The sequence below is a fragment of the Anomaloglossus baeobatrachus genome, chromosome 9, assembly GCF_048569485.1.
Source record: "Anomaloglossus baeobatrachus isolate aAnoBae1 chromosome 9, aAnoBae1.hap1, whole genome shotgun sequence".
Lineage (NCBI taxonomy): Eukaryota > Metazoa > Chordata > Amphibia > Anura > Aromobatidae > Anomaloglossus > Anomaloglossus baeobatrachus.
Window position 1 is genome coordinate 190,938,272 of NC_134361.1, and position 23,037 is coordinate 190,961,308.

The window sequence follows — 23,037 nt, forward strand, 5'->3', positions numbered from 1 at the left end:
AGGGGTGTGACTGACCCCGAAGAAGTGATTGCACCCCTGCCTGCAGAGAAAGCTGTTTGTCCAGCGGTAGCTTGACTACCGCTGACTGTGTATGAAACTCCATCCCGAGGTAAGTCAGTGATTGGGTCGGTGTCAACTTGGATTTCGGGAAGTTGATGATCCACCCGAACTGCTGGAGAGTCGCCAGAGCGACGGTAAGGCTGTGTTGACACGCCACCCGAGAAGGGGCTCTGACTAGGAGATCGTCTAAGTAGGGAATCACCGAGTGGCCCTGAGAGTGTAGGACCGCCACAACGGATGCCATGACTTTGGTGAAAACCCGTGGGGCTGTCGCCAGGCCGAAAGGCAATGCCACGAACTGAAGGTGTTCGTCCCCGATGGCGAAACGCAAAAAGCATTGATGTTCTGGTGCGATTGGCACGTGGAGATAAGCATCCTTGATGTCGATCGATGCTAGGAAGTCTCCTTGTGACATTGAGGCGATGACCGAGCGGAGAGATTCCATCCGAAACCGTCTGGTTCTCACATGTCTGTTGAGTAGCTTGAGGTCCAGAACGGGACGGAATGATCCGTCCTTTTTAGGCACCACGAACAAGTTGGAGTAAAAGCCGCGACCACGTTCCTGAAGGGGAACGGGGATCACAACTCCTTCTGTCTTCAGAGCGTCCACTGCCTGAAAAAGTGCGTCGGCCTGAGTGGGGGGCGGAGAGGTTCTGAAGAAACGAGACGCAGGACGAGAGCTGAACTCTATCCTGTAACCGTGAGACAGAATGTCTCTCACCCATCGGTCTTGAACATGTGGCCACCAGGCGTCGCCAAAGCGGGAGAGCCTGCCACCGACCGAGGATGCGGCTAGGGGATGCTGAGAGTCATGAGGAGGCCGCCTTGGAGGCAGTGCCTCCTGCGGCCTTTTGGGGGCGTGACTTGGACCGCCGCGCATAGGAGTTCCTCTGGCCTTTCTCCGGCCTGCTGGACGTAGAGGATTGGGGCTTGGCGGAGGGACGAAAGGACCGAAACCTCGATTGTATTTTCCGTTGCTGAGGTCTCTTAGGTTTGGACTGGGGTAAGGAGGAGTCCTTTCCCTTGGATTCCTTAATAATCTCATCCAATCGTTCTCCAAACAAGCGGTCGCCAGAAAACGGCAAACCGGTTAAGAACCTCTTGGAGGCCGAGTCTGCCTTCCATTCGCGCAGCCACATGGCCCTGCGGACTGCCACAGAGTTAGCGGATGCCACAGCTGTACGGCTAGCAGAGTCTAGGACTGCGTTCATGGCGTAGGAAGAAAAAGCTGACGCTTGAGAAGTCAAAGACGCAACTTGCGGAGCAGAATTACGTGTGACAGCATTAATCTCAGCCAGACAAGCTGAGATAGCTTGGAGTGCCCACACGGCTGCAAAGGCCGGGGCAAAAGACGCGCCCGTGGCCTCATAGATGGACTTCACCAGGAGCTCTATCTGCCTGTCAGTGGCATCCTTTAGCGATGAGCCATCTGCAACCGATACCACAGATCTAGCCGCCAATCTAGAGACTGGAGGATCCACCTTGGGACATTGAGCCCAACCCTTAACGACTTCAGAGGGGAAGGGGTAACGCGTGTCAGTGAGGCGCTTAGTAAAGCGCTTGTCCGGAACCGCTCTGGGCTTCTGGACAGCGTCTCTGAAGTTAGAGTGATCGAAAAACGCACTACGTGTACGTTTGGGGAGCCGAAACTGGTGTTTCTCCTGCTGAGACGCCGACTCCTCTACAGTAGGAGGCGGGGGAGAGAGATCCAACACCTGGTTGATGGACGAGATAAGATCATTCACTAAAGTGTCCCCTTCAGGTGTATCAAGGTTAAGTGCGACGTCAGGGTCAGAGCCCTGAGCTGCGACGTCCGCCTCGTCCTCCAGAGAGTCCTCAAGCTGGGAACCCGAGCAGCGTGAAGAAGTCGGGGAAGATTCCCAGCGAGCCCGCTTAGCCTGTCTAGGACTGTGGTCTGGGCAGGAGTCCTCCACGTGAAACCTAGGGCCCAGCCTGGGAGCGCGCTGCGGCGCGGACCGAGAGGGGCCTGGAGGCGACGATCCAACAGGGGCCGGGGCCTGTGTAAGGACCGGTCTGGACTGCAAAGCTTCTAGCAGCTTGGCAGACCATTTGTCCATAGACTGAGCCATAGATTGTGAAAGTGACTCAGAGAGTTTCTCAGCAAAAGAGGCGAACTCTGTCCCTGCCGCCTGGACAGGGGGAGCAGGGGGGTCTACATGAGCCGAGGGGCCCACTAGTGACCGAGGCTCCGGCTGAGCAAGCGAAACAGGGGTCGAGCATTGCTCACAGTGAGGGTAGGTGGAACCCGCAGGTAACATAGCCCCACAAGAGGTACAGGCCGCAAAAAAACCCTGTGCCTTAACAGCTTTGCTCCTTGTGGACGGACATGCTGTTGTCTCCTAGGAGAATGATCACTGAGGGTATATGGGCAAAAAAGGGTATACAGCCCGACCGAACAGAAATATATATATAAATACGTATCTATTCCGGCACCCTAGGGGGACCGGTGTGACTTACGGACCGCCAACAAGCGAAGTGTGTGTCCTCCAGATTCCCTGCCTTAGGTCCCCCGGAGCTGCAGAGCTCTTCACTGAGAATCCTCCACCGGCAGAATGCCAAAAAATGGCTGCCGGAGCTCTCAGGGGAGGAGTGGAGCCGTGGGCGGCGCCAGGAAAGTGCGGGAATCTGGGGTCCCCACAGTGATCAGTGAGGGGGTTGGAAACATGCAGGATGCTCCAGCCCTCACATCCGACGTCAGGTCGGCAGTCCCGCCCTTACCCCTGACAGGCAGGCCCGGGATTTTTGCGACTAGGCCGTGATGAAGCTGGGGACTAAATTTGAGACCGCGCCCGACAAGCAGGCACGGTCGGCGCGGAAGTCCGCCGGCCTTCTCAATTCAGCAGCTGCCGCAGCGTCCGGGAAGAAGGTGCGCTCCCTGCACAGTCCCCAATGGGGACACAGAGTACCTTTGAGTTGCAGGGCCCGGTCCCTGAGGTTGAATAGACTCCGGTCCGGCAGATTCCCACAGGGGCTGCGGAGGGAGCATGGTCCCAGTAAATGGATGACCGCTCAGGATCCCACTTCTCCCAGAGCCGCTAAGGGATGGTGAAGGAGACGGCATGAGGCTCAGGCCTTTGTACCCGCAATGGGTACCTCAACCTTAACAACACCGCCGACGTAGTGGCGTGAGAAGGGAACATGCCGGGGGCCCCGTGGGGGCCCTCTTTTCTTCCAACCGACATAACTAATATGAGAATGCATGAGTAGATGTGTGCCTCCTTCCACACAAAGCATAAAACTGAGGAGCCCGTGATCCACGGGAGGGTGTATAGGCAGAGGGGAGGGGTTACACTTTTTAAAGTGTAATACTTTGTGTGGCCTCCGGAGGCAGAAGCTATACACCCAATTGTCTGGGTCTCCCAATGGAGCGACAAAGAAATACATGAGATTTGTCGATGATGTACTCCGTGTAGGATGGGGACAGATTTCAATTCGAATCCTTTGTGGCATATTTAAATTCAAAGAACAACTATAACATGTTATTCACACACTTTTTTGGTGACAAAACTATACAGTTTCTAGATGTGAAATTGACAGCACATGAGGGGAAAAAAAAAAAATCACACGGGAACTCTATAGAAAATCTATCACCGTGAATACGCTGTTGCATCATTACAGTGCCCATCCAGGACATGTTTTGAAATCTGAATAGGATAACTGAAGTGAGCACTAATATATATATATATATATATATATATATATATATATATATATATATATTATGAGTGCAAGCCAAAAAATACATACTATATATAAGGATAAGGCTGCAGCCTTATCCTTATATATGTTTTGAAATCTGTCCCATTTAGTCAATTTCTAAGGCTAAACAGGGTCACAAATAATCCAGACACACTACACACTCAGACATTAGACCTTAGACAACGATTCCTAGAAAGAGGTTACCCCGTGAATCTGATTAATTCGATGCAAAAACAGGCTGGGGAGAAAATTCTGCATGAAAACAATCCTTCTAGTAAAAATCTGGTTAAACCACATGGCAAAAAAGAACTAAATCGTTTTGTTTTTAATTTCAAATACGGCCCTATGGACCAAATGATAAAAACAGTCATAAACAAAAATTGGCATATAATTGAAGGAATTACTGAACTCAGAGAAATGGCCCTCAAAAAACCATTGTGAGTGGAATAGGAGCCACAAGGTTAATTAACCATATACATGAATATCACAATGCTGACAGTAATGTTTTGTCTTTTGCGGGCATAGATCTGATTAAGCCCACTTCTAGAGGTGGTGACACCCAGAAAATGTTACTTAGGAGAGAGGCTGAATATATCATGCAATTTAATGCCACTGGCCCATTGGGATTAAATGAAAAAAACGATCTAAGTGTATTTCTAGGTTGATTATTTAATATTTTTGATATATATATTGCTGCTTAATTGCTGTTTTTATCAAGATTTGTTTGTACTTGTTGTTTTTAACATTTTTTAATTGTTTGACATCAGCCACATGGTGTGTTGTGGATAAAACGGACATGATGTCACACTTAATCAGACCAGCTGAAGCACTGTGAAAGTGCGAAACGGCCGTCGTTTGACACGTTTTGTCGTGTGCTCCCTCCCCTACCAGCCCTCTCCTCCACGATTGAATAAATCGCACATAGCACAGCAAAAAGATCTGGTGAGTGCATTTTTTGTCTTTTACATTGGATGACACTCAACTGTGGAATGTGCAGGGCAGTGAGAAAGAGCCCCCCCATAGGGACGAACCACCCGCATACAGAGAAACTGTCCCAGCGCTGCCGTGAGAAGTGAAAGTGCCCCCACCCTTGTGAAACACCCTTCTTGTGCCGGGAATCTGCCTGCCAGCACTGAGACTCATGGGCCTGTGTCCCCCAATAAGGCGAGAGAGAAAAGCAGCTTGGACTACTTTAAGAAGCAATACTAAATTCAGATTTAACAAATATATACTTGAACTTGTTTTTTTTACCTTTTAACGATCCATGATGAGAATATCAGTCATTGAGCAGGTCAGAGTGTGTACAGCAGCTTTAAGAGCTTAGTCAGAGCAGATGCCGGCTGTGATACACAGCCAGCATCTGCTCCTGACAGCAGTGATTGACACAAGCATTTAAAAGGTTAACAGCAGTAATCACAACATTGCCAAGGTGCACGTCTGCAACCTCGTGTTGTAATCACATATTAGAAATGTGCTACCCTCGTTACGCAAAGCCTTAATACAAAACACAGGACTAAAGCCCACATTGTTCTTACCATGTGTTTGATTTTTGCCATTTCTTGCTGCTGAAACACTTCCAACTCATCCACATCTTCTCGTTTTTGGAATAAAGTGATGCTCTGCCTCTTCAGAAGCTCCACCTGCTCGGAAAGTTTTTTCTTTTCCTTTAAAAAGTACAAACAAAAAGAATTCAGAAGCTGCAAACCCATAAAAGTATATATGCAAATTAGATCTGCAAGTGCACAGATTTTCATATTGGTGCACTTGCAGTCCTCAGCTCCTCTGTGATTCTCTCAAGAGGCGCCGTTTTATTCTTCTTGACTGAAAGTGGAGGCATAGGTTTAACTGTCCGTCATCACCTCTGTCTTCATGGTCATTCAAAAAGCAAGGGCAGCACCAGCGGGGAGAACCAAAGAGGAGCTATGGACTGCAAGTGCACCCAAGCTCCCACCAGTACCCTTGTGAGCCTAATTTGCATCAGAATAAAACACATGAATTGCGGTGCAACTGAGCGTCGGATAATTGTAGGATAGGTATACTTGGAACTGCGCTTCCCTGCAGTATATCAGGTTTCCTAGGTATAGTCTTAGGCCTTGGTCCCACTTACATTGTGCATAAACGAGTGAAATGAAATAAAACATTGTACAAAACCAGTACAAAACTACGAGGCAGTGTCTATCTGCGATTCTTTTCTCATGCCATATCGGCATGAGAAATGAATTACAGCATGCTGTGTTAGGCAGCCATTTTCGGCTCACACGCACCCATACAAGTCTATGGGCGCGTGTGAAACATTGCACTGCACTCGCATGTCATCCGACAGCAGTGCGATGTACGCAGAGACAGGCCGTGGAGGAGATGGGGAGAAAGTGTTCCCCCCCCTTCTCCTCAGCTGTGATCCAATTGCAAGATCAGATCACAGTCACATGACCCTCGGTTGATGCTTGCAGCAGAGGGTCATTAGCATATCGCTTCCGATGCTCTCGCATCAGATGCTATGCGGAACCGAGGCCTTACTGACAGGTTCGCTTTAAAGGGCTGTTCCACAAAATGTTTTTCAAAACTCAGTAGATGTCAAAAGAAGTGTATTTAAAATATAGAGTGTAATTGTAGTGCCCCGTTGCTTCTTCTTGGGCCCGACCTTCGCTGTTAGACGCACATGCTCAGTAGCTTCAATGCTCGGTCGCTCTGTATACAGTGTAGTGATCAAACAGTAAAAAAGCTGATACTATGTGGTAACGAAATGAGCATGGAGCAGGTTCGGAGGGAAAAAGTCAGGATGATCACTAGCTAGCTAAGACGTAGGTGGCTATATCAGTGGGATTGCTGAGGCCGTGTGAGGGTTTTTTAGCATTCATATGATTAAACATAACTTTGTGTGTTTATTTCTTTAAAATATTTTCATTTCATTTTATTAAATTCCCTTTAAAGGGAATCTGTCAGCAGATTTTTGCTATGTAATCTGAGGATAGCATGCTGTAGGGGTTAATAAACAAAAATCAACAATGCTTTTCTTATGTTGTGTGCGGTTTACTTAAACTAAAGGCTTTATCATCTAGTGATTATCATGGCTGGACTACAATGTCAGAAGCAGGGCAGTCAGGCACACCCCCCTCCTGTCATTGGCAGAGTCTGGTGTGGGCGGAGACAGCTCCCTTGGCTCTGCTGCTTTGCTAAAACTAAAAATTCTGATTTGTGTCAGAATGGCTGCACCGAGTAATCTAAGTGATACATCGTTGGATTCAGAATCTCTTTGCCTACATCATTCTGCTCTCAGATGAGGTAGCAAAAACCTGCTGACAGATTCCCTTTAAGCCTATACTTTGTTTAGTAGACAAAAATATTTTTTAGAAAACTGTATCATTTCAAAAGTTAATTACTTTTATTGTTTAATTCTACTTTTAAATTACCTCTTCAAGACTTTCAAGATTCACTAGCCACTCCTTAAAAGAAAAAAAAAAACATTCAGTTACATTTATGGAAGTTGCAACACCACCCAGTGCCTGTGGCCTACCATGGTGCCGATTCTGGAAGAATGCACTGTCTTATCAGACAGTCCCTCTAAAGTTCTTCCATACGTATATCATTACTATTTCTCGGTCTGGCAGGTTTATCTGTTATGCTGGAGATGCGTCATTTGCTCATCTCACATCAGGTTGCATCCTTAGATCCTTAGTCACTTGCGGTAACGTGAACACAGCTCGTCACAAGAACAGACAAAAGTAACACAAGCAATCGCTCTTCACACCCACCTGCTCCTTCTTTTCTAGAGAAAGCGCATATTCCTCCGCCATCTTGGCTCGGCTTGCCTGATACGTCTCATTTTGGTCTTGAAACTTCCTCATCGATGCTGGGACAGAAGCAGCAAGTCACTAAAAACAGACCCCCTCCAATGCACACAGAGACCACCAATAAACAAGTGTAGAGGTAAGTAGGGGAATCCAGAGCCACCAAACCATCCGCTATGGAGAGCAACGGCCGTCTTAAGTGTGTGCTACAATATTAAAGGATTCTCTGGGAATACAAGTTATCATATAGCCATTGGATAGGTGAAAACCTATTGATCGGTCGGGGTCCGAATACTGGGACCCGCAGGGATTTTCAGCACGGGGAACATTTATCCCAGTTACATGCCTGACCACCACTCCATTTACTTCCTATGGTGCTTGGCAGCCCCATAGAAAATGAATGGAGCAATGATTGGGCAACCTATCGGCAGCTGCATATTGCAATAGGGATGACTGTGCCCTGTCAAAGACCGGTAGGGACCCCTTAAATTTACAGGACAACTCCATTACCCAACTAGATGGCTAACTTTAAGATTCATGGGTCCTGAAAAAACCCTTGTATCACAGGTCTTTATGCCCCAAAACACCCAAACTGCCCCCAATTTTACATGCTTATGGGCATATTGTATGAAGTAGACGTTTGGCCACATATGTGATGACACCGGCATGGAGTACCTACTTTTAAGATGACTGAATCATAAAAACTAAAAAACTTTGTACCCCCTTTTAATTTTTTTTGTTTTTTACTAGGATAGGTAAACATGGCCACTTTTCATCAGAAGGAGCACCAAACCTATCCATGGGTGGTGTCTGGTATCACAACTCAACGCCCATTGAAGTTAACACAGTAGAGGAACTTCAGTGTAAATTGCCATAATCATATGTGTATGGAGGGGTACGGACTCTCCTGGAATAGTAGGTGGCAGGGGAGAAAAAAAAAAAAAAGATTGGGCATGCTGAATATCAACATGCCCAATCTTTTTTTTTTTTTCTCCTTACACCTACTGTTCCAAGAAGAGAAAGATTGGGCATATTGATATTCACCATGCCCAATTCATTTTTCCTTACAAGAACTAATCTGCCTCCAAAAGTGACCGACGGGGGTTTACTCCACCCTCCCCAATCAATAGCACATGCACGCTAAGAAAACAGAGCATGCACGTTCATGGGGACCAGGAGGACTAAAGAGTATGGCCGGCTGACCCATGGAGTGGACACATATCAATGCATACGTTTGTAAAGGTAATTCCACTACAGTTATATCTGAACATGCAATAAATCAGATGACACAACTATTAAAATAACAATATTATTGGATTAAATGATTATAGCAAATAAGAAATGCAAAGAATTATTAATAATTAGAAGGATTAAAGCGATGTGATCATTAATAAGCTTGAAGGATTGTACGGGATTAGAAAAAAAAAAATGGCTTTTTTTGCTCTTTAGAAACAGCACCACTTTGGCCTAAGGGTCTAAAACTACAGCTCGGCCCATCTACATAAAGGGGTATTCAGTTTCCAAACAATCAATAAATAAGTGCAATATCTATTTATTAATAGAGAAATTAATAAATAAATACGTATAATCGGTGTGGGTCCTCGTGCTAATAATTATATTCCCCTTTCTCACCTGATAGCAAATCCCATCATGTAGGAGTTGAATGATGAAACCATACAATAATATTATTATATTGTTATATTATTAATAACATTATTATTATTATTATTATTATTATTATTATTATTATTATTATTAATAATAATAATAATAATAATTATATTGACAATATAATTATTATAAGTAATATTTGCATTATTAGCAATAATATTAATGATAATAATATTGTTAATATTATTCTTTATAATTTAAATAATATATTTATTATATTATAATTTATTTTGTATTACTATTATTGAATAGTAATAATAACAATATATTGATAATATTATTGATTAAAAATAATAATATTTTTTATTATTATTAATATTAGTAGCATAAATTATAATAATTATATTGTTATTAATATTTATAATTTAATTATTAATATATATTATAATATAATTATTTACTATTAATATTAATTATTCTTATAATAAATATAGTGATAGTTTATTAAAAAATATTAGCAATAATATTAATGATGATAATATTAATATTGTTATTAAAATTTATAATTTAAATTATTATTAGTATAATTTATTATATTATCACAATTAAAATAATTACTATTTAATATTAATTATTATTAATAATAATAAAATGATGATAAGGCTAAATTCCTACAATTAATATTTGGAGAGTTTCTCATGTCAAAGATTTTCTGCACCCATTAGGTAAATTAGGTCACTTGCATTTTGTTTTTCATTGTGTATTTTAAAAGCTTTTTTTAATCTCATTTTTTGTATCTTTTCAGCATGTCATACTTTTAAGAAAAAAGAAGGGAATTTTGTTTACTTACCGTAAATTCCTTTTCTTCTAGCTCCTATTGGGAGACCCAGACAATTGGGTGTATAGCTTCTGCCTCCGGAGGCCACACAAAGTATTACACTTTAAAAAGTGTAACCCCTCCCCTCTGCTATACACCCTCCCGTGCATCACGGGCCCATCAGTTTTGGTGCCAAAGCAGGAAGGAGGAAACTTATAAATTGGTCTAAGGTAAATTCAATCCGAAGGATGTTCGGAGAACTGAAACCATGAACCAAAAGAACAATTCAACATGAACAACATGTGTACACAAAAGAACAACAGCCCGAAAAGAACAGGGGCGGGTGCTGGGTCTCCCAATAGGAGCTAGAAGAAAAGTAATTTACGGTAAGTAAACAAAATTCCCTTCTTCTTTGTCGCTCCATTGGGAGACCCAGACAATTGGGACGTCCAAAAGCAGTCCCTGGGTGGGTAAAAGAATAACTCGATAAAAAGAGCCGAAAACGGCCCCCTCTTACAGGTGGGCAACCGCCGCCTGAAGGACTCGCCTACCTAGGCTGGCATCTGCCGAAGCATAGGCATGCACCTGATAGTGTTTCGTGAAAGTGTGCAGACTCGACCAGGTAGCCGCCTGACACACCTGCTGAGCCGTAGCCTGGTGCCGCAATGCCCAGGATGCACCTACGGCTCTGGTAGAATGGGCTTTCAGCCCTGAAGGAATCGGAAGCCCAGAAGAACGGTAGGCTTCAAGAATCGGTTCCTTGATCCACCGAGCCAAGGTTGACTTGGAAGCCTGCGACCCCTTACGCTGGCCAGCGACAAGGACAAAGAGCGCATCCGAACGGCGCAGGGGCGCCGTGCGAGAAATGTAGAGCCGGAGTGCTCTCACCAGATCTAACAAGTGCAAATCCTTTTCACATTGGTGAACTGGATGAGGGCAAAAAGAAGGTAAGGAGATATCCTGATTGAGATGAAAAGGGGATACCACCTTAGGGAGAAATTCCGGGACCGGACGCAGAACCACCTTATCCTGGTGAAACACCAGGAAGGGGGCTTTGCATGACAGCGCTGCTAGCTCAGACACTCTCCGAAGTGATGTGACTGCCACTAGGAAGGCCACCTTCTGCGAAAGGCGTGATAGAGAGACATCCCGCATCGGCTCGAAAGGTGGTTTCTGAAGAGCCGTTAGCACCCTGTTAAGATCCCAGGGTTCCAGCGGACGCTTGTAAGGTGGGACTATGTGGCAAACTCCCTGCAGGAACGTGCGGACCTGCGGAAGCCTGGCTAGACGCTTTTGAAAAAACACGGAAAGCGCCGATACTTGTCCCTTGAGAGAGCCGAGAGACAAACCCTTGTCCATTCCGGATTGAAGGAAAGAAAGAAAAGTGGGTAAGGCAAACGGCCAGGGGGTAAAACCCCGATCAGCGCACCAGGATAAGAAGATCCTCCAAGCCCTGTGATAGATCTTGGCGGACGTTGGTTTCCTGGCCTGTCTCATGGTGGCAATGACATCTTGAGATAACCCTGAGGACGCTAGGAGCCAGGACTCAATGGCCACACAGTCAGGTTGAGGGCCGAAGAATTCAGATGGAAAAATGGCCCTTGCGACAGCAAGTCTGGACAGTCTGGGAGTGCCCACGGTTGACCCACCGTGAGGTGCCACAGATCCGGGTACCACGACCTCCTCGGCCACTCTGGAGCGACGAGGATGGCGCGGCGGCAGTCGGACCTGATCTTGCGTAACACTCTGGGCAGCAGTGCCAGAGGAGGAAATACATAAGGCAGTCGAAACTGCGACCAATCCTGAACTAATGCGTCCGCCGCCAGAGCTCTGTGATCTTGAGACCGTGCCATGAATGCCGGGACTTTGTTGTTGTGCCGAGACGCCATGAGGTCGACGTCCGGCGTTCCCCAGCGGCAACAGATCTCTTGAAACACGTCCGGGTGAAGAGACCATTCCCCTGCGTCCATGCCCTGGCGACTGAGAGTCTGCTTCCCAGTTTTATACGCCCGGGATGTGAACTGCGGAGATGGTGGAGGCTGTGGCTTCCGCCCACAGCAGAATCCACCGAACTTCTTGGAAGGCTTGACGACTGCGTGTGCCGCCCTGGTGGTTGATGTACGCGACCGCCGTGGCGTTGTCCGACTGTATTCGGATCTGTCTGCCCTCCAGCCACCGCTGGAACGCCTTTAGGGCTAGATACACTGCCCTTATCTCCAGAACATTGATCTGAAGGGAGGACTGTCGGAGTCCAGGTTCCCTGAGCCCTGTGGTGGAGGAAGACCGCTCCCCACCCTGACAGACTCGCGTCCGTCGTGACCACAGCCCAGGATGGGGGCAGGAAGGATTTTCCCTTCGACAAAGAAGTGGGAAGAAGCCACCACTGAAGAGAGGTTTTGGCTGCCAGTGAAAGAGAGACGTTCCTGTCTAGGGACGTCGACCTCCTGTCCCATTTGCGGAGAATGTCCCATTGAAGTGGACGCAGATGAAACTGCGCAAAGGGAACTGCCTCCATTGCTGCCACCATCTTCCCTAGGAAGTGCATGAGGCGCCTCAAGGGGTGTGACTGGGCCCGAAGGAGAGATTGCACCCCTGTCTGCAGTGAACGCTGTTTGTCCAGCGGAAGCTTCACTATCGCTGAGAGAGTATGAAACTCCATCCCGAGGTAAGTCAGTGATTGGGTCGGTGTCAATTTTGACTTTGGGGAATTGATGATCCACCCGAACCTCTGGAGAGTCTCCAGAGCAATGGTCAGGCTGTGTTGACATGCCACCCGGGAGGGTGCCCTGACTAGAAGATCGTCTAAGTAAGGGATCGCCGAGTGGCCCTGAGAGTGTAGGACCGCCACCACTGCTGCCATGACCTTGGTGAAGACCCGTGGGGCTGTCGCCAGGCCGAAAGGCAGTGCCACGAACTGAAGGTGTTCGTCCCCGATGGCGAAACGCAGGAAGCGTTGATGCTCTGGTGCAATCGGCACATGGAGATAAGCATCCCTGATGTCGATTGATGCTAGGAAGTCTCCTTGGGACATCGAGGCGATGACAGAGCGGAGAGATTCCATCCGGAACCGTCTGGTTCTCACGTGTCTGTTGAGTAGCTTGAGGTCCAGAACGGGACGGAATGATCCGTCCTTTTTAGGCACCACGAACAAGTTGGAGTAAAAGCCGCGACCACGTTCCTGAATGGGAACGGGGATCACAACTCCTTCTGTCTTCAGAGCGTCCACTGCCTGAAAAAGTGCATCGGCTCGCTCGGGGGGCGGAGAGGTTCTGAAGAAACGAGACGCAGGACGAGAACTGAGCTCTATCCTGTAACCGTGAGACAGAATGTCTCTCACCCATCGGTCTTGAACATGTGGCCACCAGGCGTCGCCAAAGCGGGAGAGCCTGCCACCGACCGAGGATGCGGTTTGGGGAGGCCGAAAGTCATGAGGAGGCCGCCTTGGAGGCGGTTCCTCCGGCGGTCTTTGTAGGACGTGACTTAGACCGCCATGCAGAAGAGTTCCTCTGGCCCTTCTCTGACCTGTTGGACGTGGAGGATTGGGACCTGGCTGAGGGCCGAAAGGACCGAAACCTCGGTTGTATCTTTCGTTGCTGAGGTCTGTTTGGTTTGGACTGGGGTAAGGACGAGTCCTTTCCCTTGGATTGTTTAATAATTTCGTCCAATTGCTCGCCAAACAAACGGTCGCCAGAAAATGGCAAACCGGTTAAGAACTTCTTGGAAGCAGAGTCTGCCTTCCATTCGCGTAGCCACATGGCCCTGCGGACTGCCACCGAATTGGCGGATGCTACCGCTGTACGGCTCGCAGAGTCCAGGACGGCGTTCATGGCGTAGGACGAAAAGGCCGATGCCTGAGAAGTCAAAGACACAACTTGCGGAGCAGAGGTACGTGTGACCGCATTAATCTCAGACAGACAAGCTGAGATAGCTTGGAGTGCCCACACGGCTGCAAAGGCCGGAGCAAAAGACGCGCCTATGGCTTCATAGATGGATTTCATCAGGAGCTCTATTTGCCTGTCAGTGGCATCCTTGAGCGATGAACCATCTGCCACTGATACTACGGATCTAGCCGCCAGTCTAGAGACTGGAGGATCCACCTTGGGACACTGAGCCCAACCCTTAACTATGAAGTCGGGGAAGGTTCCCAGCGAGCCCGCTTAGCCGGTCTGGGACTGCGGTCCGTGTCGGAGTCCTCACCGTGGGACCTAGGTGTCACCCCAGGAGCACTTTGCTGCGCCGACCGAGAGGGGCCTGGGGGCGATGAACTCACAGTGCCCTGGGCCTGTGTTACCGATCTGGACTGCAAGGCTTCTAGTATCTTAGCAGACCATTTGTCCATAGACTGAGCCATGGACTGTGAAAGCGACTCAGAGAGTTTCTCAGCCAAAACTGCAAACTCTGTCCCTGCCACCTGGACAGTGGAAGCCGGCGGTTCTACCTGAGCCGAGGGTCCCACCAGTGCCTGAGGCTCCGGCTGAGAGAGTGCCACAGGGGCCGAGCATTGCACACAGTGAGGGTAGGTGGAACCTGCAGGTAACATAGCCGCACAAGAGGTACAGGTTGCAAAATAAGCCTGTGCCTTGGCACCCTTGCTCTTTGCGGACGACATGCTGTTGTCTCCTCTGAGAGTGATCAGTGAGGGTATATAGCCAAAAGCAAAATAATGCGGCCGAACAGAAGAAATGTATACAATATATATATATATATATATATATACACTTCGGCACCTCAGGGGGGCCAGCACCTGGTAACCGGTGTGGCTTACCGACCGCCCAAAGCGGTTGTGTGTCCACCAGATTCCCCGCCTGGGCCTCCCAGAGCTGTGGAGCTTGTTCTGAAATCCTCCACCTGCAGAAGTGATTGTAGCAATGGCTGCCAGAGTTCTTAGCAATGGCTGCCAGAGTTCTTAGGGGAGGAGGGAGCCGTGGGCGGTGACTAATAAAGTGCGGGAATCTGGAGCCCCACAGTGCTCAGTGAGGGGGGAGGAGAACACCTAAGTATGCTCCAGCCCTCACTGCCGACGTCCAGTCGACCGTCCCGCCCTTACCCCTGACTGGCAGGCCCGGGGGCGGGAGTTATGGTACTAGGCCGCAGAAGCCGGGGACTAAATTTAATAACGCGGCCGACGAACAGGCGCGGTCGGCGCGGTAGTCCCGGTCGTCACAGAAAAACAGCAGCCGCTGCAGCGTCTGTAACACAGGCGCTCCTGCGCCGTCCCCAAGGGGACACAGAGTACCTTTTAGATGCAGGGCCTGTCCCTGATGATACCCAGTCTCCTGTCCGTCAGATTCCCCCAGGGGCTGCGGAGGGAGCCCGGTCCTAGTGAAAGGTGACCGGTTAGGATCCCACTTCTCCCAGAGCTTCTAAGGGATGGGGAAGGAAAACGGCATGTGGCTCCAGCCTTTGTACCCGCAATGGGTACCTCAACCTTGACAGCACCGCCGACTTAGTGGGGTGAGAAGGGAGCATGCCGGGGGCCCCGTGGGGGCCCTCTTTTCTTCCATCCGATACAATCAGCAGCTGCTGCTGACTAAAATGTGGAGCTTGCGTGAATGTGTGCCTCCTTCAACACAAAGCATAAAACTGATGGGCCCGTGATGCACGGGAGGGTGTATAGGCAGAGGGGAGGGGTTACACTTTTTAAAGTGTAATACTTTGTGTGGCCTCCGGAGGCAGAAGCTATACACCCAATTGTCTGGGTCTCCCAATGGAGCGACAAAGAAAAAAAGTTTGTTTTTTTATATTATTTGGCTTTGACAATACTATAATGATACTTGTATAGTCATGTGCAGATCACATGCCTTTTTAGTGCGTTTCTGCAGCAAAAATGCACTAAAAACTCATGCATTTACTACCTGGTATTCAATTTGGATAAATCCGCATATAAAAAGTCAGCATATCCGCATGAGAGATTGACATGCTGCAAATTTCAAACAAAGCACAGTGGTCAGGAGATTTCTATCAATCCCATCCACTATTTTGAAACTGTAAGACGTTGCGTGAAAAGGAAGATTTTTGAGTACTCACCGTAAAATCTTTTTCTCTGACCCTTCATTGGAGAACACAGGACCATGGTTTTTTGCTGTATCACCCAATAAGGCGAGAGAGAAAGGAAGATTTTTGTATACTCACCGTAAAATCGTTTTCTCAGAGCCTTCAATGGGGGACATAGGACCATGTTTTTTTGCTGTGTCCCCCAATAAGGCGAGAGAGAAAGGAAGATTTTTGTATACTCACCGTAAAATCGTTTTCTCAGAACCTTCAATGGGGGACATAGGACCATGTTTTTTTGCTGTATCCCCCAATAAGGCGAGAGAAAAAAAAGGAAGATTTTTGTGTACTCACCGGAAAAAATTTTTCTCTTAGCCTTCATTGGGGGGGGGGGGGCACAGCAAAAAAAACATGGTCCTGTGTCCCCCAATAAGGCGAGAGAGATCACCAAATACTCATTGTGGGAACAGTCTACAAGGATGTGCACCAGGGGTTAAATGGGGAAAATAACTCCTGCAACGCTTGAGCAATTATTCTTGGAAACTAGATTATCCCTGTAGGCAGTTAAGCAATATCAGCTCGACCCAGCCAGTAGGCAAGGATGGTGATGAAGGAAAAGATCAAAAAAACATGTTAAGCATTTTTTATTTTGAGCATACCCAGCCCAAAGACAAGACTGTAAAACTCCTTTAAAAGGGAACCTGACAAGTGCAATATGCACCCAGAACCACGAGCAGTTCTGGGTACATATATCTAATCCCTGCATCTAGTAGCATAGATAGAGATCTTTAGAAATAGTATTTCTAAAGATCCTTTATGATATGCTAATGAGCTCGGGGATTAGTCGCAAGGGTGTTAGTTCCTGCGCTCATTACGCCCTCTTAGCATGTTAGCACACCCACAGAGGGGGTGCCAACATGCTATTCAATGTAGCATCACCAGAAGTGACGTGTATATCTGTGTCCGCTTTCAGAGCTGATCAGAAGCCCCGACACTTCCGGTCATGCATATAGACCTCTCTGAAGCTGGGACACGTACAACGGGCTTCATACTGCACATGGCCGGAAGTGTCCGGACTTCTGATCAGCGCTGACAGCAGACACAGGTATACACGTCACTTCTGGTGATGCTGCATTGAATAGCATGTCAGCATGCCCCTGTGGGTGTGCCAACATGCTAAGAGGGAGGAATTAGCACATGAACTAACGTCCTTGGGACTAGTCCCTGCGCTCATTAGCATATCATAAAGGATCTTTAGAAATACTTTTTCTATAGATCTCTTTATACTACTAGATACAGGGACGGTTAGGAAGGGATTCGCAATATGCACCCAGAACTGCCCGTGGTTGTGGATGAATATTGCACCTCACAGGTTCACTTTAAGAAAATCTGGAACAGATGGAACGTGAATAATGGCGGTCAGAGACAGGACATGGATAAGCGACAACATGACAGGTTAAATACGTACAATCCTGGTGCGTTTCTAAAGCAAGCTCAAGCTTTTCCTTCGTCTTCTGTAAATTTCGGATCTGTTCTGCGTAATCTTTGTTGGTGGAGTAGACATACATGATGGAAGTACGAGGAGAGGACAAAGTGGGAAAAGGCAGGACAGAACAGAAAAGTAGAGGGGGGGGGGGGTAACGAAAAAGGGAAAAAAAAAAACATGAGTGGGAGAAGGGCAGGGATAGTCACACGTCTAAAATCAATTTACTATTGGGAGGCACCAAACAGGAGCGGACATTTATGGGAAAGCAACCAACCATATAAGAACAGACGGCGTCTTAAAATACAGCAAGACATTAAGGCGAACACATATTGATGCTCTTTGTGGGTAAATGAAGTCTCGACCTTGGGCACCAAATGATTTGGTGATGCCACTTACCGGACAACTCATTGTCTACAGAGACAACCCGATAAATATACTAAAGTTGTCTAACTTTTAGATAGATCAATCCTAGAAGAAAGCCCTCCCCTATACATAGGTGAAAATAGTCAGAGCCCTCCGAATAAACGACCCTGGCTGACCCTCTGATGTGTATGGGGGGGGGCTTTTTGACTCTCCCCAGACAGATGATGTTGGGGGAGAAACATTGGAGATTTGGTATTTTAACCGCCAGTCGTTTTCTTTTCAGGAGGTGAGCCGCTGCCAGGAGTCTCGCATGGTTTTCTCCCCATGGAAAACACAAGAAATCTTGATCGAGTCGAGCACTTGTGTGTATGGGGGAGTGAGGAGAAATACCATATTTTTCGGATTATAAGACGCATTGTTCCTCTCAAAAAATTTGGGAGGAAAATGAGGGGTGCGTCTTAAAATCTGAATATAGCTTACCAGGTGGGCTGTCTGTGCGGCTCTGTGTGCGGGCGGGCAAGTGCCTGTCGGTGCGTGCGGGCGGCTGGGTGACTGGTGCTGCGGGTGTTCCAGTCTCTCGCGGTCCCGGCTTCAAATGATGGCACCAGGAGTCAGCGCGTACACACATGGAGCTCTTGGATGAGAGCTCCATCTGCGCACATACCACTCCGGGAGTCAGCGCGTGCGCAGATGGCGCTCTTGGATGAGAGCTCCATCTGCGCAGTTGTCACTCCAGTAGTCAGCGTGTGTGCAGATGGCGCTCTTGGATGAGAGCTCCTTCTGCGCATGTGCCGCTCCGGTATCCAGCGTGTGCGCAGATGGAACTCTTGGATGAGAGCTCCGTCTGCGCAGTTGCCACTCCAGTAGTCAGCATGTGCGCAGATGGCGCTCTTGGATGAGAGCTCCATCTGCGCACGTGCAGCTCCGGTATTGAGCGCATGCGCAGGTCGCGCTCTTGGATGAGAGCGCCATCTGTGCAGTTGCCACTCCAGTAGTCAGCGTGTGCGCAGATGGCGCTCTCGCACGTGCCGCTCCGGTATTCAGCGCGTGCGCAGATGGCGCTCTTGAATGAGAGCTCCATCTGCGCATGTGCCGCTTCAGGTGCCATCATTTGAAGTCGGGACTGCGGACAGACAGGGACACTTGCCGCACCGGCCTGCTCCACCACTGATCCGCCGCTGCCAGCACAGCCTCCACCCCCACCGGTAAGACAACACCGGAGTATAAGGCGGACCCCATTTTTTTTTACCTTTTTATCTTTAAATTTGGGGTGCATATTATAAAACGAAAAATACGTTAGTCATTTGGAGACAGAACATTCGACCAACAGTTATCCCATGCGTATGACCAGCTCTAAGCAGTACCATGCTTGGTGCTCAAAACGAGCAGATTGGAAGCTTAGAACGGCTCAATTCGTTTCCCAAGTATAATGTATTTCAATGGGGGACTCGAGCATTCCAGAAACATGTTTGAGTTTCCCATTGACTGACATTATACTCTTTAAAAGAGTCATGTCCGTCCGAGCATCCGACCTAATGAGTACCGAGCACCCGAACATGGTAGTGCTCGCTCATCACTACCTGTGGAATATTGTCCTTCCTGGCACACAAAAACTTCTCTCTGATAAAGGGGTTAAAACGGTGACACAGAAGTGGATGGATCAAAGGATATGATTCCCCAGTAATGAGATGTCACTATGTAGGAGAGTATAATAAGTGATATTATTATGTGGAGGAGATGAATACCTGATAACTTGGCTTCCAATCTGCGGATATGCTCATTCCTCCTGGAAATTTGAGAAGGTAAATCGTCTCGGGAGCTGCTGCCATCTGAGGCCTGTAAGAGTAGAATCACATGAGAGTCAATAGGCGATCATACCCGGAAAACAGATATTACTAATGTCACCTGTCACTCACAAAGTCATCACCAGAATCCGCCCCGACAGACGTGATGGACTCTTTGCTGATGGAGCGCGGGATGCGGGCAGCGCCCCCGGGCCGTGGGGCTATGGCCGCCTCCTCCGCAAGTTTCTTCTTCAGCTTGGTGAACATTGCCCTGATTCCCAGCCTGAAGAAGGACAAGTACTAAAGACTGGGGACGAGGAGGGGCGCTCAGACCGTGCCAGGAGCTGTCAGAGGTGCGCTTCAAAGGCACCGCACGGAATCAGATCACACGATCCATAGTCCCTTCCATTCTGCGGCCGGAGAGAGCGATAAATCCTTTAAATACAGAAAGCAAAAGTCACAACGAGAAAAGCCGCTGCAGATCTCACCTAAAGAGCAAAATAATAGTAATAATAGTCATTTATATAGCGCTATTAATTCCACAGCACTTTACATACAATGGCAACACTGTCCCCATTGGGGCTCATAATCTAGGTTCCCTATGAGTATGTGGGAGGAAACCCACTCAAACACGGGGAGAACATACAAACTCCTTTCAGATGGTGTCCTTGGCGGGATTCGAACCCAGGACCCCAGCACTGCAAGACTGCAGTGCTAACCACTGAGCCACCACAAGACCACAGTGCTAACCACTGAGTCACCACAAGACTGCAGTGCTAACCACTGAGCCACCACAAGACTACAGTGCTAACCACTGAGCCACCATGCAGTGCTAACCACTGAGCCACTATGTCGCCCATAAACCAACAATACACAAAAAACCTCCCTCCACTGACCCCCGACCAGCTTTATTTTTTTTCTTCTTCTTACGTTCGGGGGTGCCTGGATGTTTTTCCCTGATTGATCAATTGCGATTTTTTTAAGATATGTATGTGCAATTGTATTCCTCTCCCACCCGCTTCTCATTATAGCTTTGATCTTTACGACGCTTTAGCGGAACGTGACGTGCTTAAAAAAAAAAAAAAAAAAAAGCAAAAAAACAAGTTTAAGACCAAAAAAAAAAAAGAACAAAATCATGATTTTGTGGCTCGGTCGACAGCCGTCCATACACAGGTTTGCTCCCCTAGAAGTAATCACTTTATATAGTTCATCTGATGACGCTTGCTGCTATGAAAATCTGCAGAAAGACTTGTTATGGTGGGATTTAAAGGGAACCTGTCACCAGATTTGGGGCCTATAAGCTGCGGCCACCACCAGTGTGCTCTTATATACAGCATTCTAATACACTGTATATAAGAGCCCAGGCCGCTGTGTAGAACATAAAAATCACTTTATAATACTCACCTAAGCGGTCGGTGCAGTGCAGAGTGGTCAGATGGGTGTCTCCGTTCTCTGGGTGCGGCGCCTCCCCTTTTGGCCATCTTTGTCCTCCTTCTTCAGAAGCCAGGGTGCATGACGCGTCCTACATCATCCACACCAGCCAGCATTGAGGTTCTGCGCAGGCACACTACAATACTTTGATCTACCCTGTCCAGATCAAAGTGCGCCTGCGCAGGACCTCAATGCCGACTAGTGTGGATGACGTAGGACGTGTTATGCACCCAGACTTCAGAAGAAGGAGGACAAAGATGGCCGAAAGAGGAGGCGCCGATACCGGAGCCACCCATCCGACCAGTCTGCACCGCACCGCCCCTTAGGTGAGTATTATAAAGTGATTTTTACATTCTACACAGCGGCCCGAGCTCCTATATACAGTATATTAGAATGCTGTATATAAGAGCCACTGGTGATGGCTGCAGCTTATAGGCCCCAAATCTGGTGACAGGTTCCCTTTAAAGGGAGTGGTCCCCCATCAGATTTCACAATATAAACTGCCTACCTTATTAAATAGATCTTAGACCTGATGAGACTTGTGTACTTTCTTTGGACATCATGGCTGTGGTATAAACTTACTTTACTGGTAGGACGCAAAATCCACAGCTAATACATTATGCCGAAGATTTACTAAAAAGGGGGTTTGTCATTTTCTTTCTTCAAGAGCACACCGCTCCCCTGCCTCTCGGCTTCCTGAAGATTGACATTTGGTTGGACAACTGCATTGGTTGAGCTCTTCCTATGAAACGTGTGAAGGCAGCTTTGCTTCAGAGCAGCGCTTACAAGCTCTATAATTATAGCTGGAGTGGAGGATAAGGCCCAGAGCGGCTCTCTGACCACACAGCCCAACACATAGCGCTCTGGGCACTGACATCTGGCTTAGGAGTGCGCAGCATTTGGCTATGTCAGTGATCTGTGAGCGCAGGCGGAAGCGGGAGACATCTCTTATCTGACACCGTCCCCGACTCCTCTTGTAGTTGGCTGGGCTTAGTGTGATGTCATCGTTGAGACATGACATCACACCACATTGGCCAATCACAAAACGCCCCCAAAAACACATGAGTAGGAGGGATGACCGCTTCTCGGGGCGAACTAAGCCAGGGTCCAGCCGGATCGTCCCGCTTGCTCATTTTCTCGCTTCCATTGCATCGACTTTGACAGATCCCACCCTATAATGGTACAGCCGGGGTCCGCACACCATTCATAGCCCCATACATGGGCACAGACACCGCTCCAGGAGGGGTATCGCCAGGACACACCTGTACCAGTCTGTCCGGCTGATACTCAGCCATATATGCACGGGAGAAACCAATACACACCACTTTCCCATAGTTATAAGGCACAGCCATATGCCCGGGCTCAGTGTGGGGCTGAGTGACTGATAAACGTCACCACCTCCCGAGCCACATCAACCTCCCACAGTGTGACGTCACAACGTTTACCCCGTCGGTTGATTTTTCCGGTATCCGTCTTCTTCTCCTCTGCCCTCCTGGGGTAGATGTGGCTGATGACGTCACCACAGCGCCCGGGTCAGGTGAGGCGCAGAAAGCTCATTGGCTGTAATCGAGAAGGAGGCGGAGAGTTCACGAGAGGCAAAAGACTGCCATTTGATTGGCTAAAATAAGGACCCTGACGTCAAGAGCATCAAGCATGCGCAGTACGGAGACAGCTTGCAAAGCATGATGGGATGTGTAGTAGAAGAACACCAACAGGAAGTTAAAATGTGAAACCAGATTAACCCTTCCTTACCTGAAGCTCTGTAGTGGTGGGGTGCAGAGGGGCTGGGGGTCTGCTTTTTTAATTGTTTAATTTTTCCTTCCATTTTTTTTTCACCTCGACATTAACTTTGTGTCATTTTATTTTATGGCTTCTCTCCCCCCCCTTTGTTTTTCTGTTTCCCCCTTAATTCACTTTGTTTATTATTCATCCCCCTTTTTATTTAACTTAACCTCATCATTAACTTTATATGTTTCATTTAGTGGT

The 23,037-nt window shown here is 47.9% G+C and overlaps 1 protein-coding gene across 7 annotated transcripts in view; it reads right to left on the reverse strand.

Annotated features, from left to right (window-relative positions):
- The window catches only part of GOLGA1 (golgin A1), a 189,929-nt gene extending 167,354 nt beyond the window's left edge, over nucleotides 1–22,575 (reverse strand). For 4 of the 7 annotated variants that reach the window (XM_075324140.1, XM_075324136.1, XM_075324137.1 and 1 more), the window contains exons 1-7: nucleotides 22,497–22,575; nucleotides 19,753–20,055; nucleotides 19,582–19,672; nucleotides 17,456–17,530; nucleotides 7,533–7,630; nucleotides 7,191–7,223; nucleotides 5,316–5,444 (exon numbers count right to left, since the gene is read on the reverse strand). In XM_075324140.1, the coding sequence (XP_075180255.1) occupies nucleotides 5,316–5,444; nucleotides 7,191–7,223; nucleotides 7,533–7,630; nucleotides 17,456–17,530; nucleotides 19,582–19,672; nucleotides 19,753–19,887 (561 nt within the window). In that variant the 5' untranslated portion in view covers nucleotides 19,888–20,055; nucleotides 22,497–22,575. The remainder of the gene's footprint in view (nucleotides 1–5,315; nucleotides 5,445–7,190; nucleotides 7,224–7,532; nucleotides 7,631–17,455; nucleotides 17,531–19,581; nucleotides 19,673–19,752; nucleotides 20,056–22,496) is intronic. The other 3 variants (XM_075324139.1, XM_075324135.1, XM_075324134.1) reach the window with 2 other exon arrangements.
- Between the last annotated feature and the right edge of the window lie 462 nt (nucleotides 22,576–23,037).